The sequence below is a fragment of the Larus michahellis genome, chromosome 2, assembly GCF_964199755.1.
Source record: "Larus michahellis chromosome 2, bLarMic1.1, whole genome shotgun sequence".
Taxonomy (NCBI): Eukaryota; Metazoa; Chordata; class Aves; order Charadriiformes; family Laridae; genus Larus; species Larus michahellis.
Genome location: NC_133897.1, coordinates 37,682,652 through 37,697,681, shown reverse-complemented (window position 1 = coordinate 37,697,681; position 15,030 = coordinate 37,682,652). Strand labels below are relative to the sequence as shown.

Here is a 15,030-nt window from a genome sequence, read left to right as displayed (position 1 = left end):
AAAGGAAGCATTTTTGCAACATTGCAAGACATTGCTCGTTTCGAATGAGCGCCCGTATAAAATTCAAGCAGCCACCCCCCCATCCCCCCCAACCCCTCGGATCGGTTAGGTTAGATACAACAAAAGGTAACGGTACAGTCGGTGATTCTTACTGTGTGGCTCCTTTAGCACCACGAATTACATTTAAGAAAATGTTCGAAGAGAAGGAATTTGGCGTTTCACCCCCCTCCCACTACGGAGAAAGAAAAATACAGGCGATTATGCCCCCTTCTTTTCAGAAACCGTACTCAACCCCTTCTCTGGAGCTTGGAGGTTGCAAATAAGAATTTGTATTTTTGCATTTAAGATTCGCCCGATTAAAACATCCCTCTGGAGGCAGAAGTAATTGATTTGCCCAAGAATTTCGCGTCCCCTCTCCAAAGGTTTTGTTCCAGGTGGTTTTTGTATTAGACTGACCACAAGAAACAAATGTGCAGAATAGAGACACCCACACAGGTTTTACTCACAAAGCCTGGTTAAAGTCCAAACCTCTCTCTTTATTATTTGTCATCCTGCTGTTAATCCCAATATTTTCCAGAGGGGAAAAAAAAAAAAAGGAAAAAAATTAAAGACAAGACAAGAAAAGCCCGACCCCACGGTAGGCACTGAGAAGCAAAATAAAACCGGACTTTTCCCACAAGCAGCCCAGTCCTCTGCCAGCATATTTTAAAAGCAGCTTTTTTCCTTGTTTACTTGCGTTTCTTGCTCTGCCTCTTTTCTCGGCCACATTTGATCTCGGAAAGAGCAAGAAGCTTTAAATGTGTTCTTAAGGGCCAGTAGCTGTCAAACCTTTTGGCGGCCAAGATTGATCGCGCACAGACACCACCAGAGCTTTGTTTGGACTAAAAGCAAGAAATTAAACCCCTTGCATTTTCCAACAGCATCGATATTTGTAAGGCATCCCTTTTGAGGGATTAAATGACAAGTCTCGTTCTATATTTTATTTAAACAAGCAACCACCAAAAAGCCCATTTAAAGCCTCCCAGCCCCTCCCCTCCCCCTCTCTCCAATGCCTTCGCAGATATGCTACATCTTGTGGGTGCATTAACTTAAAACCGATTTTTTAAATGCACTTCGTGCAGTCTGGACGCCGACTGATCCGCTGAGTGCTTGGGGTCTTGTTTTCTTTTTTTTTCTCCCCCCTCCCCTCTTTCTTTTTCTTCCTTTTTTTTTTTTTTTTTTTTTTTTATTTTTATTAATTACGAAGACGCTTGCCGACCCCTTTTTGGCAACTCCGAAAATAAAGCGAGACGGCACGGCATCGCCCTGGCGATGGTCCCTGGCTCCTCGAGGACGCGGAGAGCGGCTGGGGAGCGCCATCCCACACACCCCCCGAGCCCCCCGGCGCACCCCGACCCGTCGGGCACCCCGGGTTCCGCGGGAAGGCAAGCCAGCCCCGTCCGGGGCTGCCCGTGGGCGGCTGTGACCACAGGATTCATCAGGCTGGTGATTGTGGCCATCATTGTCATCGCTCTCCCTCTCGCCTCAGTCTGGTTGGAAAATTGTGTGCCCAAAGCATCCAAATTCTGGACTTGCCTCGACCTAGCAGGGGCGACTGGAGGCGGCGGCGGCGAGAGCCAAGCGTCGGAGGCGAGTGCCGTCTCTCAAGTCATAACCCCGCAGCATTTTCGCTCTGCCTGGCCCCCGTGAAAACAAACCCGCTACCAGCCCATATATTTCCTGGTAATCGAAAATACTCACCAGACCCAGCCTACTACGGTTATTAAGCAAATTATGCCAGCAGACGGGAGTATCGTTTGCAAGCTAAGGCACAGGATTTGGGGTTTTTTTTAAAGAGGCAACAGCCAGACGCGTTTGCAGCCTCGCGATTTGGCTCGCCCAGAGAGGTACTCCTAGGGTTATGTTTTACGGTCCAATCCCGGGAAGCCAACTGGAGAGGGAAGTCATGAAGCACAAGGGCTGCTGCCTATGTGACTCTTCCCCTAGAAGCAAGGTTGCTGAGGAAGATCCTGTTAAACAATGGCTCGGCACCGGCGGCCAATTGTTCTCCGTACTGTACACCCGAGAGCTACCAAAAAAAAAAAAAAAAAAGAAAAAAAGAAAAAAAGAAAAAAAGAAAAAAACAAAGAAAAAAATGAGAAAGGGTAAAGAAAGGAAAAAAGAAAGGAAAAAAGAAAAAAAAAGAGAAACAAACAAGGGAAAAAAAAGAAGGAAAGAAAAAGGAGCCCATCGAGGCTGAGTCGGGAAGGAGAAACTAGTTTTGAAGGAAGTGCTATTCCTAGGAAAAAATCAAGACCCTCTGCTTCAGACTCCTGCCTGGGTGCAACTTCTTATGCGGGGGCCTGGCGGTGTCAAAACTTTGAAGATTAATGGATTACTTTGTTAATGACTCAAGGCGTCAGATTGAGGTGCTTAAATGATTTGTGAGGTGCAAAGCGTTTTCCTGACAGTCCCAAACAATGAGAGAAGAGTGTGCGGGTGGAGGCGAGGGAGGCAGCAGGCTGCAGGACAAGCAGCCACACACACACACACACACACTCCCGCGCACACACACACACTCGCAGCCTCTCACACAAACATATCCACGCACACGCACCCTTCCCCCCATCCCCGATCATTTCAGATTAGGACGCCAAGGGGATAGATACTCGAGATATCATTTCCCTCTTTAAAAAAAGTGTAAATAAAGCCTTTCTGGCCCCCAATGAGGCGTTCCTTCCCGACTTTTTTGGATCAATCAAACAGACAGTGGCTTCTTTTGATTAAAGCCCAAATTGTCATTGGGCAGAGGCAATCATGTGACAGCCAATTCGGTCCAATTTCAACCTTGTCTCCATGAATTCAATAGTTTAATAGTAGCACGGTCCCCATACGGCTGTAATCAGTGAATTAGAAAAAAAACACCCCACCAGCGATCTTCTATGCTATATTTTTTTCTCCTCTCTCTCCTTTTTCCTGGGCCTTCCCCCCCCCGAGCCCCCTGAATCCGAGGGAACTTTTTCTCCGCGGGGGCTGCCAGTTGAAGGCCATGAATTTCGCATTTGAGCGAGAGATCGGTTTTATCAATAGCCAGCCATCGCTTGCTGAGTGCCTGACATCTTTTCCCCCTGTCGGTGATACATTTCAAAGTTCATCAATCAAGAACTCGACGCTTTCACACTCGACACTGATTCCTCCTCCTTTCGAGCAGACCATCCCCAGCCTGAACCCCGGCAGCCACCCTCGCCACAGCGGCGGCGGTCGCCCCAAGGCGAGCCCCCGCGGCCGCAGCGGCAGCCCGGGCCCCGCCGGCGCCCCGCCGCCCCCGGAGTACCCCTGGATGAAAGAGAAAAAGGCGTCCAAGCGATCCGCGCTGCCGCCCGCCTCGGCCTCCGCCTCAGCCGCTGGACCTGCCTGCCTCAGCCACAAAGGTCAGTCCAAAAGACTTGCCGCCGGCCCCGCCGGGCCGCTTTTTTTTGGCTCCCCGCAACCCCCCGGCTTCGCGGGGGGACGAGGCGGAGGGGCGGGCGGGCGGGGAAGGACGGAGCTGGCCGGGCTCGCTGGAAACCCAAACTTTTCCCCCAACTTGCTTAATGCGGGATGATTTATTTGAGTTGGAGCTGACCTCTCTTGTCTCGCCGTCCTAGAGTTAGGATATTTGACAGTAATGAAGAGTGATAGATTGCTCCCGCTCAGCTAAGCAGCTGATGCATTAATTATAAATTGCGGTATGGCTAATATAAAGTTTGCTCTGGTGTGGGGAGGTTGGGGAGCTGGAGGCAGCAATTTTGCGGAGGTGGCCGAGGGGCACGCAGCACCGGGCGCTCAGCAGTGCAACACAATGGGTTTACTGCATCCAAAGGCGGCCATTTTGTTGCAGTTGCTATTTTATGCTATATGGACATATAGATATAGTCACATACGTGCAGAGAGAGCACTCCCCCCCCCCCCCCTCGCCAGCCCCCCCCGCCCCGGGATGCGATGTGCTCGGGTGCTGAAATTCAATCCGTGCATTTATCTGTTTTGTGTGTGCGTGCGTGTGTTTTTGCTTTCGCTGTTCTGACGGTGGTGCTTTGGGGTGCGTGTGGTGGTGGGTGTTTTTCTTTTTCTTTTTTTTTTTCTTTTTTTTTTTTTTTGTTTTTCTTTTTTAACAGACCCCCTTGAAATCCCCGATAGTGGTAGCGGTGGATCTAGGCGGCTGAGGACGGCTTACACCAACACCCAGCTTTTGGAGCTAGAGAAAGAATTTCATTTCAACAAGTATCTCTGTAGACCAAGGAGGGTTGAGATTGCAGCCTTGCTGGATCTGACCGAGAGACAAGTCAAAGTCTGGTTCCAGAACAGGAGGATGAAACACAAGAGACAGACCCAGTGCAAGGAGAACCAAAACAGCGAGGGGAAATTTAAGAGCCTAGAGGACCCAGAGAAAGCGGCGGAGGAGGAGGAGGAGGAGAAATCCCTCTTCGAGCAAGCCCTCAGCAACGTCTCCGGCGCTCTTTTGGAGCGGGAAGGCTACGCTTTCCAGCAGAATGCCCTCTCCCAGCAGCAGGCGCAGAATGCGCACAATGGAGAGTCCCAAATTTTCCCCGTTTCGCCTTTAACGAGCAATGAGAAAAATCTGAAACATTTTCAACACCAGTCACCCACTGTTCAAAACTGCCTCTCAACAATGGCCCAGAACTGTGCAGCTGGCCTGAACAATGACAGTCCTGAGGCCCTAGATGTCCCTTCTTTACAGGACTTTAACGTTTTCTCCTCAGATTCCTGCCTACAGCTTTCAGATGCAGTTTCCCCCAGTTTGCCAGGATCTCTGGACAGTCCCGTAGATATTTCTGCTGACAGTTTTGACTTTTTTACAGACACACTCACCACAATTGACTTGCAGCATCTGAATTACTGAGAAATTAAAGACGTCCTCTCCAAGGGTCCTGCTTTCTCCTCCTTATTCTTCTTCTTTATTTTTCCCGTGAATTAATTTTATTTTTTTCCCTCCCTTTTCCTGGTCAGTATTTTCTGTTTATTACCTCACTCTGCTGTGTCATTTTGCCGTTTCTTACGAAGTTTTAGTTGTGTTCAATTTAAACCTAGCCACATTCTAGGTCCTTCTATGAAAGCAATATATGAGGTCTGTAAGAAAGTGATTATATAGGAATTGTATCTTCACTTTCTTTTTATTTTTGTATTGCATTAGGATGCGTTGTCATAAGTATTTTTGGTAGAATAAATTCTTGTTTGCTACAAGGAGCTTTCTCTTTTTTTCTTTCTCTTTCTCCCTCTCTTTATCTCTCCTTTCAAGACTGATAACATGCCGGGTATTTCTCCCTATCCCTTCTGCTCTTAATTTACTAATAATCAAAATCAAACATTCTGACTATGAGCTCTCCCCTTTTCACAATTTAGGACATATATTAGAGAGAAAAACACGTTCAAATTCTTTATTGCAAGGATTTTAACACGGGAAAAAAAAACCCCAACAAACCAAAACAAAAGCAAACTAAAACCATTCACAGCTTTGATGGAGATCTCTTCCTTTTAATGTATAAATGTAGCATCTTATCTCCGTGAGGATACAAAGCTTGGAAATGCTGAGCTGTAACAAAAGCATGAACGAGCACTTTCTCTCTTACAGGCAAAACATAAGAGAGACACAGTAGAATAAGCGTCTCCTACAGAAACTACCCTGCTACATACACGAAAGGCGCTTTTTTAAAAAAATAATCCTGTTTTTCTAGAAAGTAGCGCTTAGCAGCTATCAAGCTGTTTCAGGAAGCGTATCTTAAAAATATCAGAGCTCACAGAGAGTGCGCTTGGTTACTTCTCACGTGCTGAGCGGTCCAAGGAATCAGTCCTAGAAGGAGAGGAAATGGAGAAGTTAGTGCCTGCAAAATCAAAAGGGTGGCACAAACGCGGGGGAAAAAAAGAACATTCAGGGAAGAATCAGCCACTCCACTCCTTTTTTGAGGGGCGGTGCAGGGGCACAGCCGAAGCTATTTTTGTTTAAACCTTCTTGCCGGACGAAGGACTGATAAACGAAAAGGGGAAACCCGTAACTTTAAAGTTACAATTTCCTCGGGGCTCCCCCACCCTCTGCTTGCGGCAGCAAAGACGGGCTTTCAGAAGTCGCCATCAAATTGCTTGCCACCCGGCTAGCGGCGGTGCCGGACCCCAAAGCGGAGAGTGAGCCCCGTCCTTCGGGCTAAAACCGAGCAACAGATGCCAGCGGGGCTCGGCCGCTGCGGGGCCGGGGGATCCCGGGCGGGTGCGATCGTGGCTCCCCGTATGCGTGCTGGGTGCGTGTGGTGACACCGCACAGGCGAGTGGGGCTTGGGCGGGGGTTTGTGGCCGGGGCTCTGCTGCCCGTCCGTGCGAGGAGTGTTGTCTCCTAGCTCTGCAACACGTTGTGGAGCTGGGATGCGTGGGTTATAGCTGGAAGGGCTGAACGCAATTCTTCCGAAAGTCATAAATCAAACTCTTTCTATGAATGAGAATGTCATCAAAGAGATCAATTGCAGGAACACATGCACAAATAAAAATCCTCTTACGTATTTGCCGGGGCTGGGGATCCCCGTCTAAAACCATTAAGTGAGAAGGCGTTTAGTCATAATTCATTTTTATTGCTCTTTTAAAACAACAGCTTGGCTGAGCTGCGGACGCGGCGAAACCTCGGCCCTGCTTCTTGTCCTTCTCTCTGCTCCAGCCCTGTCCCTGCGGAAAGCGAGCAGCCTCACCGGCATTTTAACTCCTCTGCCACTGGGTTAAATTGGACTGCAACGTGCACGGACGGGTGGGGGGTTCTTTTGTGCCCAGATTTCTGGATGCTGACAAAGCTTAAAAAAAAAAAAAAAAAGGAGAATAGGCTACAAGATTTAAACTTCTCGCAAACCCTATTTAAATAAATGGGGGGATTCAGGGAGCAGGACTCGCCTCCGAGTCTCCCGGGGAGCCCTGGGGCCAGAGCGGGGGCACGCTCCCACGGAAAAGCCTAAAGCGCCGGGATCGCCCCCTCGGCCCCAGTCGCGGGGCAGGAAACGCGGAGCGGAGCCGCGGAGGGGCGCGGAGGGAAGCGGAGGGGCCGGTCCGGCCTGCAGGCAGGGGGAAGGGGCGGCAGCTCTCCCTCGCCGGGCCGCGGAGGAAGCGGGGGGGTGTCCCCTCTGCTACGGCCCTTCTCATGATGTTGCCCCCACGCACAGTACAGGCAGCAAAGCCCCTCCAGAGAGACAATGCAACAAAAGAGACAATGGCACGAAAAAGGGAGAGAAAAAGGGATTTCAGGGTGCTGGAGACTGTAAGAGAGGCGCTGGGACTCGGCGGAATTTACGGGTAAAAAAGCACCATTTATAGTAAAATATACTTTTTTTTTCTTGGCCGGCTGTTGTGAAAAAGCACTGAAAAGATGCCAGCCCTTTTATTAGTAAACAGTCCCAGCAGCCTGCCTTTTTTCTCTGCCTTATGAAGCATTTATCACAACTGGTTTACAAGAATGAAATAAATGTGTTTACAGCCGTAACCATAGCCAAAATTGGTGCAGTATAATGCCGTAAATGCCTCTGGAGTGTTGTTGCTCTTGTCCTCCGCTCCGCCCCCCTGGAGTTTAAGAAACTGAACCTTTCCAGAGGGCCCTTAACCATCCGTGCCTGCGCAGTAAATCAGAACAAATAGAAATACTGAAGGCATAAAGCAGCCCTTCGGTTTTGGCTGGCAGTAGAGAGGCCATGGAGGTGGCATGGGAAAAGGGCTGACCTAATAGCAGTAGGAGAGCTCTGCACCTAGGAGAGGATGTTGTAGTTCGTGTGGGAGGGCGGAGCTTGAGGGTTTGTGTGTGCGTGTGTTCGTGAGCAGGGAGAGGTGGCGGGGTAGAAGAGCCTTTTGGATTTCAAAACAAGCAAGAACCAAGCGTGAGAACAGAGGGACGTAGGAGATGGCTAGAAATGCACCTGCAGAACTACAGCGGCCAGCCCCTCCTGGAGCTGGTGGCAGGGGAGGTGACTTTCCATCCATCCATGCATCCCCGAGATTAACGTTTCGCAGGACGCCTCTATGAAGCGGGTTGGTGCCATCCTCTCTCCCTGCAGACGGCTGGGTGCCCCGGGACGGAGGGACGCCCGGCCTTTACCTCCCCTTTCCTTTTCCGCATATGTAAACCGCATATGAGGTCGCAATCCACATCCCACCGCCCTCCCTCTTTCTCTATCCATGAGCCCTTTTTATTTTTCCGTGGGGGTGGGGAGGGGTAGGTTTATGGCGATGCTCAGCGCGGTTCCCAAGGGTCCTGGGGCCGCCTCTGCCACTGGCCATCTGCCACCTCCCGCCACTGCCGGCCCGGGTGGCGGAGAGCAGGGACAAAGGGGCCGGGGCGGCGGGCCCTGCGCCTCCCGCCGCTCTTCTGCCCCTGCCCCGAGCCGCCTCCCCGGGCCGCCGGGCTGCGACCCGCGGCACCCCGGGCAGCCTTCCCCCCGCCCGGTCCCAGGGAGGCAGCGGCACCGCAGGGACCCAGCAGATGGGCTGCGGAGCCCGCGGGCCCCCGCCCCATCATCCGTCCCCCTGCCCCCGGCTCCTCCTCCCCTACCCCAGCCCCGGGCTGGCGCGGGTGAGCCCGGCGGAGGTGCGGGGGGAGCAAGGATGCGGGCCAGGGGGAGGCCAGTGGGCCCGGCAGAGTACAATGGCCGTCAGTTCCAAAAGCGGCTCATTTCCATGCTAATGTCCGCGGCCGCCTGGTGATGCGGCTGGACAAGCCCCTTTAACTCTTGGCGTCGCGTCGCGCTGGGACTGCGGCGGGGCAGGAGCAACGACATCCTTCGGCCTCGTCCCCGTCCCCATCCCCGTCCCCACCCCATCCCCATCCATATCCTCGTCCCCGTCCCTATTCTCCGCCTTATCCTCATCCCCGTCCCTATCTTCATCCCCGTCCCCATGGCAGTCTCCAACAATATCCACGGTCCCATCCTTATCCCCGTCCCCAGGGCTGATGCTCTCAGCGCTGCCCGCGCCACCCCCCGCCCCGTATCGCGGATCCAGCCGCCCCCCCGCGACCTCGGCCGAGGCATGGGGGGCGGGGGTCGGCGGAGGTGCCCAGCGCCGACCTGACAGCGCCGACAGCAGGGGAGGCGCCGGGGCACCCTCCCTGCAGCAGCACTCACCCTGGAGGTGACGGCCAGTGGGCTCGGCGGGCCGGGCGCATCCTCCGGGTCTCTCCTGCCTTCCCCTCTCAGACGGCGGGCGGGACCCCGCTGGCGGCGGCGGCGGCGGCGGCGGGGCGACAGCTCGGCCCGGCCCCCCCACCCCCCGCCTCAGCCCCCCCTCCCCCCCGGGGGGCCGCCGCCGCCGCCCTGCCCCGCGGTGCCGCGCCGCGCCGTGCCGTGCCGCGCCGTCGGAGCGCTCGGCGTTTAAATGCCCCCGACGCGGCGATCTATCAGCGGCAGGAGCCGGGAAAGTCCCGCAGGCGCCGCAGCCATTGGCTGCCGCCCCCCACGTGCCTGCCCGCTGCCTGTACCTTCGTGTCATTTTCCTGCCGGCCCCATGGAGGAAGTGGGAAAGTTGGTGCGGCCCCGCCGGACGCTGAAGACCCGGTGGCGGCGTGACAGAGGGACGCGGCGAGGATGAGCTCCTTCCTCGAGTACCCCGTCCTCGGCGGCGAGGCGGGGGGCTGCGCCGCCCGCGCCTACCACCCCGACCACGGGATTACAACTTTCCAGCCCTGCGCCGTCAGCGCCGGCAGCTGCAGCGGGGAGGACCGCTTCCTGGCGGGCCGCGGGGTGCCCATCAGCCCCCACCGCCACCACCACCACCACCACCCCCCGGCCCAGCCCGCCGCCTACCAGCACCACGGCGGCCTGGGGGTGTCCTACGCGCACCCCGGCTGCGGCCCGACCTACGGCTCGCAGGGCTTCGGACCGGCGTACGGCCCCTACCCCCTCGGGCAGGACGCGGAGCTGGGCGGCGGCTTCCCCCCCTGCGCCCCCGCCGTCTACTCCGGGAGCATCTCCTCCTCCGCCGCCGCCGCGCAGCACCCGCACCAGGGCTACGCGGGGGGTCCCGCTCAGTACGTGCCTCCCCCCTACGGGCAGGAGCAGCAGAGCCTGCCCCTGGGCACCTACAACCATGCCCTGTCTCCCCTCCACGCCGGCCACCGGGAAAACGCCCGCTCCCCCTCCGCCGAGACCTCGCCGCCGGCGCAAACCTTCGACTGGATGAAAGTGAAAAGAAACCCACCCAAAACAGGTCAGTGGCCGGCGGGAGGGCCGGGGCGGGGGGGCCGCTCCTCTCCCGCTCTGCCGTGGGTGCGGGGCAGGCGGCGCGGTGCCCTGCGGGGCGGTGGGGCAGATAGGGCGGCCCGCACCACTGAGAGCAGCCGCAGCCGTCTGCCCGCGGCGCTGGGAGCCAGCGCCGCTTATTCCCGACTGCCCCCTCTCCGCCTCTCCCCCGGTCGTATTTCTTGTAATTCATAAACCACTTATCAAGTTTCCTCTGACACTAGAGGCTGACTCCGGTTTAGCACCTCGCACTCCATCACTCACCCTGCCGGGGCTTCCCTCTTATCCTAAGAAGTTCTTGCTCCCTATCGCTTAGCCGGTGTGGACATATTGATTACGTCGCCTATAAATCATTTGCGCTTACTTACCGCTGCATGTCCCCTCGCAGGCAAGGCTGGCGAGTACGGCTTCGTGGGGCAGCCCAACACCGTCAGAACTAACTTCACCACCAAGCAGCTCACCGAGCTGGAGAAGGAGTTTCATTTCAACAAGTACCTGACCCGGGCCAGGCGGGTGGAAATCGCCGCCTCCCTCCAGCTCAACGAGACGCAGGTGAAGATCTGGTTCCAGAACCGGCGTATGAAGCAAAAGAAACGGGAGAAAGAAGGGCTGCTGCCCATCTCCCCCGCCACCCCCACGGGCTGCGAGGAGAAGGCGGAGGACTCCTCGGAGAAGTCCTGCTCGTCGCCCTGCAGCGCCTCGCCCGCCTCCTGCGCCTCGGACACGCTGGCTGCCTCCAACTGAGACCCGACGGGCCCCGACGGCCGCCCGTCGCGACGCCCCCGCCAGCGCAGCTCGCGTCCGCTCATCGCGGTTATGTCGGTCCCTCGGTCGGTCCCTCGGTCGCTTTCCCCGAGAGGTGCCGGTGCCCCTCGCCCCCGCCGCCGCCCGGCCCCGGGGGTGCCGGCTCGGCCGCCCGCTCGCCTCCCAGCCGCCGGGTCCCGGCGCTTTGGTGCCAAGAGATTTTCTTTTGCCCCCCCCCCCATCCCGCTCCCCCTCAACCCTTTCTGCCGGAGGAGCTGTGTTGGCACACGTGTAAGGGTCTCTCCCTCCTCCGCTGCAAGGACGGTCCTCCGAGTTTCCCTGAGTGAAAGACAGGTGATCTAGGGTACATAACCTCACGAAGAGATGCACTATTGCAAGTGTTTACACGACTTATTATAGGACTTTCATCCCCTTAATTTAATGTATTCTTTGTTCGTGTCTATGAGTTTGTTGCTTGTAAATACTTTGTCCGAGAGATTTATCTTTTTACAGATTTTTCTAGAAATGACGTTTCGATTATCAGGTTAAGCAGGGTGAACGCATTCGCCAAACTGGATCCACTTTTATATTGGTAAAGCCGACGACCGTATCAAGTAAACGTCTTAAGCTCAAGCAGATACCTCAAAAAAAGTAGCGCTATTTCTTTAAATGTGACAAACAAGGCTTCAATTGCACTAGGTTTTGTAAACCTTACCCGGTGTGCTTGCCCCCCATCCTTTGCCTCCCCTCCTCCCCCCATACTGTGCTGGATTATACTCAACCGAAGGGTATAACCGTCCAAAAGACCTCACCTTTTCCTATTTTCATATTAACCTTCCTTTAGACTCGATGTCTTTTCAACCTACTCGTGAATGTGACGAATGGCCAAATGAATGTATAATTTCTGTGGTTGGTGTCCAGACCATTGCATGACGCACTGTGCTTTGCTGTACTGCGGGTACACTGAGTTCTATCAGTTGTCGTGTGTGAGCGAAATGTCCTCCTGATTTTCTGTACAATCATGAAAGGCTCTGGGATTCCGCTGGTGATGGAAGCCAGGGCAGGATTTACGGGTCCTTATAATGTCTGTAATAAATATATTCCACTTTCAGGTAGCCCTCGTCTGCCTACCTCTGCGTGACGTCAGCGCTGAGTCACAGGCTGGGCTCAGCAGTTTGGTTTCCCTTATTTCCTGCTGCTGGGGCCTTTCCAAGGGGGAAAGGGTGGAAGAGTCTCCCAACATTACTCTTCATTGCGTTGTTTTGCCGGGGTCAGAGCTCTGACTGCCCAGGCCGACTCATAACACAAAGCTTCTTCCTTTCCTATGCTCAAACAATATTATTTTTAGAAAATATAAGGCCCTTCTCTCCCTCCTCCATAACTGGGAGGAATTTATGACCCCGATCTATTTCTGAAGCACAAACACGAGAACTTCCCGGGTCAAGTGCTAACCTTTTCACCTCGGGATGGATGCTGACACTTACGTAAACAGAGCACCCTTCAAAAGCAGAAACTGTCTTCAGCCAGTCTTTCCTCACATCGCAGGCCCCTCGCCAAGGGCTGCACATTTAATTAAGCCGGGCACTAAGCTGGTCCGGCTTCTCTCTTCCCCCCCTCCCACCCCAGGCTGCCATCCCCAGCGGCTGATGGGTGCCAAGGTCGGAGATGGCTCTCAGGCTCAGGTGCTCGGTAGTGTGCTTCTGGCATTAACCCCAGCCCATTCCACTACCATCACTTTTTTGTTTTTTTTTTTTTTTTTCCGCGGGGGGGAAAAAAAAAAAAGCTAGTTATCGCAGGTAAATATAAGATTTCCAAGAGGTGTCAAATAAACAGCGAGTCAGGGAGGCGGGAGGGGGAGAGCGTGTGGGGAGAAAGCGGGTGGCAGGACGGAGCAGAGGCACGCTCAGCTGGACGGGGGGGTGTCTCAAGTCACTGCTGCCCCTTGAAATTCAGCGCAAACACGCATAACATCTTCACCCGGCCCAGCTGCGGGGGGGCGTGCTCCCGGGCTTCTCCCGGGGCCGGGTAGCCCACGCAGGCTCGGCTTTGCGGGATCCGCAGAGAGACAACGAAATTTTCTTCACTTTGGTGTCAAAAGAGAAAAGCCCTGATTTGCAAGGCGCGGCGGCCATATCAAGAGCCGAGCTATCTGCAAGGGAGCAGGGCCGTCTCCAAAGGCTCCCGCCGATGCCTCTATTTCTTTCATTTCCCCTCCTGTCATATAGTTTACCTTTTGTTTATTAGTGTAAAGCCACAAAGCAAAACAGATGGCCTTCTTCCAGAGACTTGGATGTGTTAAAGTGGCATTTGCATGCCAATGAGGGCATTTCAATATCGAAATCTGGATCTAAACATTGCTGGAATCCGGATCTGCAGCCCTGCTCCCCCGGTGTTGACTTAATGTGTTAGAAAGAGCCGCCATAAATTATAGACTAAATGCGAGAGACAAGACACTTGTCAGTGCGTCAATCCGCGGTGAGCGATTCATCGGAAAAGAATCCCGTCTCCTTCCAAGCCCAAACCCCGGGTTATCTTTTTTTTTTTTTTTTTTTTCCGCAGCCCTGATCGATTTCAAGAGAAGACACCCCAAATCTCCCTATCGTAGCTCATTGTGTTAGCGTTATTATTATTATTTCGATGCGATCAACCTTTCGGGTCAGGGCGTGTGGGAAAGAGGAATGAAAATCTTTAGCTTAGAGTCTCTACCACAAAAATATCGCTGACAAAAATCACAGCGTCCTTTGGCCCGACGGAAACACTAATTTGCCCTTCAGGTCGTGGGGATCCTTTTGTTTTTACACTTTAAAAAAAAATTTTAGTTTTTTTTTTTCCTAGAGTCTCGGGGGAAAAAATGAAAAAAAAAGCCCCACCAAAAAACCCCACACCAAACCGCATCCAAATGTCAAACGGAGTTTAGCATCTTCCTATCATACTTAAGGCCATTTCTGCTGTTCACCTTTAAAGTTTACTTTTGGAGGCTATTGAGATGCTTTGGTGTTTTCCTCTGGGGCAATCAGATTGAAACCGATCAATATTTACTCAGTCTGAAAGGGCTGTTGAAAAGGCAGCTAACAACAAACTGCTTAGCTGCTCTCCCCTCTTTAATCTCAGGTTCACCGAAAGTTCAAGCAGAAATGAATTCGGTGATGGGTCACTTTAGAATAAATCCCAGTGGTTAATCTCACAGCCTCGGTAAAGGCAACAATTACAGAGTCATCCCTCTCCTTCTCTCCCTCTCGCTGTCTCCCCGGCAGCGGCAACTTTCCTCTCCTTTTTGCCCAGCAGTTTTTACTAAATCTTGACCGCTTTCCGCTGGTTTGCGGAGACACCCAAAACCCCAGCATCTCCCCCCGAGGCCGGCGTAAAGGCAGGTACCCCCGGCGAGAGGTACCGGGGGTGCGGGAAACAAGTCTTCCCGCAAGAGATCCCGCATTTTCAGAGGCGGTGGGGGGGGGTGTCGGGGGCAAAGGGAGGGGTGCTGGGGGCTTGCTTTTTCCCCGGTGGTGGGCGCTGGGGGGGCGGTTGGAGACGTGCCCGGCAGCTGGAGGCGCTGGCGGAGCCGCGGGGATATACTCCCCTCTTCATCCTTTATGGGAAAAGAGTAGAGAGAAATCCGGGCAAAACGCGATGGACGTCGCTGCTAATTGCAGGGACTCCTCAAAGGCCAAAGTTCACGTAATCACCGCATAAATGCATGCTTAATAGGGATTTATTAGTACCTCTCTAATGGCAGCTCACGTTTGGGCTATTGAGTCCAGCGTGTTTTCACCGGCAAATTACTACTCAGGAGCTACCCCCCTCCTGCCCAGGCGTTGGGGGGGACCCCGGGCACCAGAGGCGATGAGCTCCGGGCCGGGTCCCCGGGAGGCTCCGAGCCGGACCGAGCCCCGGGGCCGCCGGCGGGAGAGCCCGGACGGCAGCGGCGCGGCGGGGAGGGGACGGGAGGGGACCGTTCCCCGCCCGCGACACGGCGGGGGCCCTCGACGCGGCGGGGAGGGGGGGGTCCGCAAATTTTTTTTGGGAAAGAATCGTTTCGGAATATTTTTCCCCATAAGGT

At 54.3% G+C, this 15,030-nt stretch overlaps 3 protein-coding genes and 1 long non-coding RNA gene across 5 annotated transcripts in view; 3 read left to right on the top strand and 1 right to left on the bottom strand.

The window, feature by feature from the left end:
* The window catches only part of HOXA3 (homeobox A3), a 49,979-nt gene extending 46,693 nt beyond the window's left edge, over nt 1–3,286 (top strand). The window contains exon 4 of the transcript XR_012585505.1: nt 3,191–3,286. The gene's annotated coding sequence lies outside the window, so the exon portion shown is untranslated. The remainder of the gene's footprint in view (nt 1–3,190) is intronic.
* Nucleotides 7–4,896, top strand: HOXA2 (homeobox A2). Its single transcript, XM_074574911.1, has 2 exons — nt 7–3,410; nt 4,134–4,896. The coding sequence occupies exons 1-2, from the start codon at nt 3,029–3,031 to the stop codon at nt 4,877–4,879; spliced, it is 1,128 nt and encodes a 375-aa protein (XP_074431012.1). The 5' UTR covers nt 7–3,028; the 3' UTR covers nt 4,880–4,896.
* A 73-nt stretch (nt 4,897–4,969) lies between these two features.
* Nucleotides 4,970–9,244, bottom strand: LOC141738862 (uncharacterized). 2 transcript variants are annotated; one of them, XR_012585507.1, is made up of 3 exons: nt 9,117–9,244; nt 6,522–6,806; nt 4,970–5,827 (listed from the first exon to the last, which is right to left on the bottom strand). It is a non-coding gene; the product is annotated as an uncharacterized LOC141738862 (long non-coding RNA). The 2 variants fall into 2 exon arrangements; XR_012585506.1 differs by having other exon boundaries at nt 4,970–6,806.
* Nucleotides 9,245–9,512: 268 nt separating this feature from the next.
* On the top strand, nt 9,513–12,086 carry HOXA1 (homeobox A1). Its single transcript, XM_074574906.1, has 2 exons — nt 9,513–10,197; nt 10,618–12,086. Exons 1-2 carry the CDS (start codon nt 9,576–9,578, stop codon nt 10,971–10,973), a joined length of 978 nt encoding a protein of 325 aa, XP_074431007.1. The 5' UTR covers nt 9,513–9,575; the 3' UTR covers nt 10,974–12,086.
* Nucleotides 12,087–15,030: the final 2,944 nt, after the last annotated feature.

Excerpts from the sequence above, each read along its gene's own strand:
- HOXA2 (XM_074574911.1), top strand. The coding sequence starts at position 3,029 with ATGAATTTCGCATTTGAGCGAGAGATCGGTTTTATCAATAGCCAGCCA. Across the intron at positions 3,411-4,133 it reads TGCCTGCCTCAGCCACAAAG|ACCCCCTTGAAATCCCCGAT; the intron begins GTCAGTCCAAAA and ends CTTTTTTAACAG.
- HOXA1 (XM_074574906.1), top strand. The coding sequence starts at position 9,576 with ATGAGCTCCTTCCTCGAGTACCCCGTCCTCGGCGGCGAGGCGGGGGGC. Across the intron at positions 10,198-10,617 it reads AAGAAACCCACCCAAAACAG|GCAAGGCTGGCGAGTACGGC; the intron begins GTCAGTGGCCGG and ends GTCCCCTCGCAG.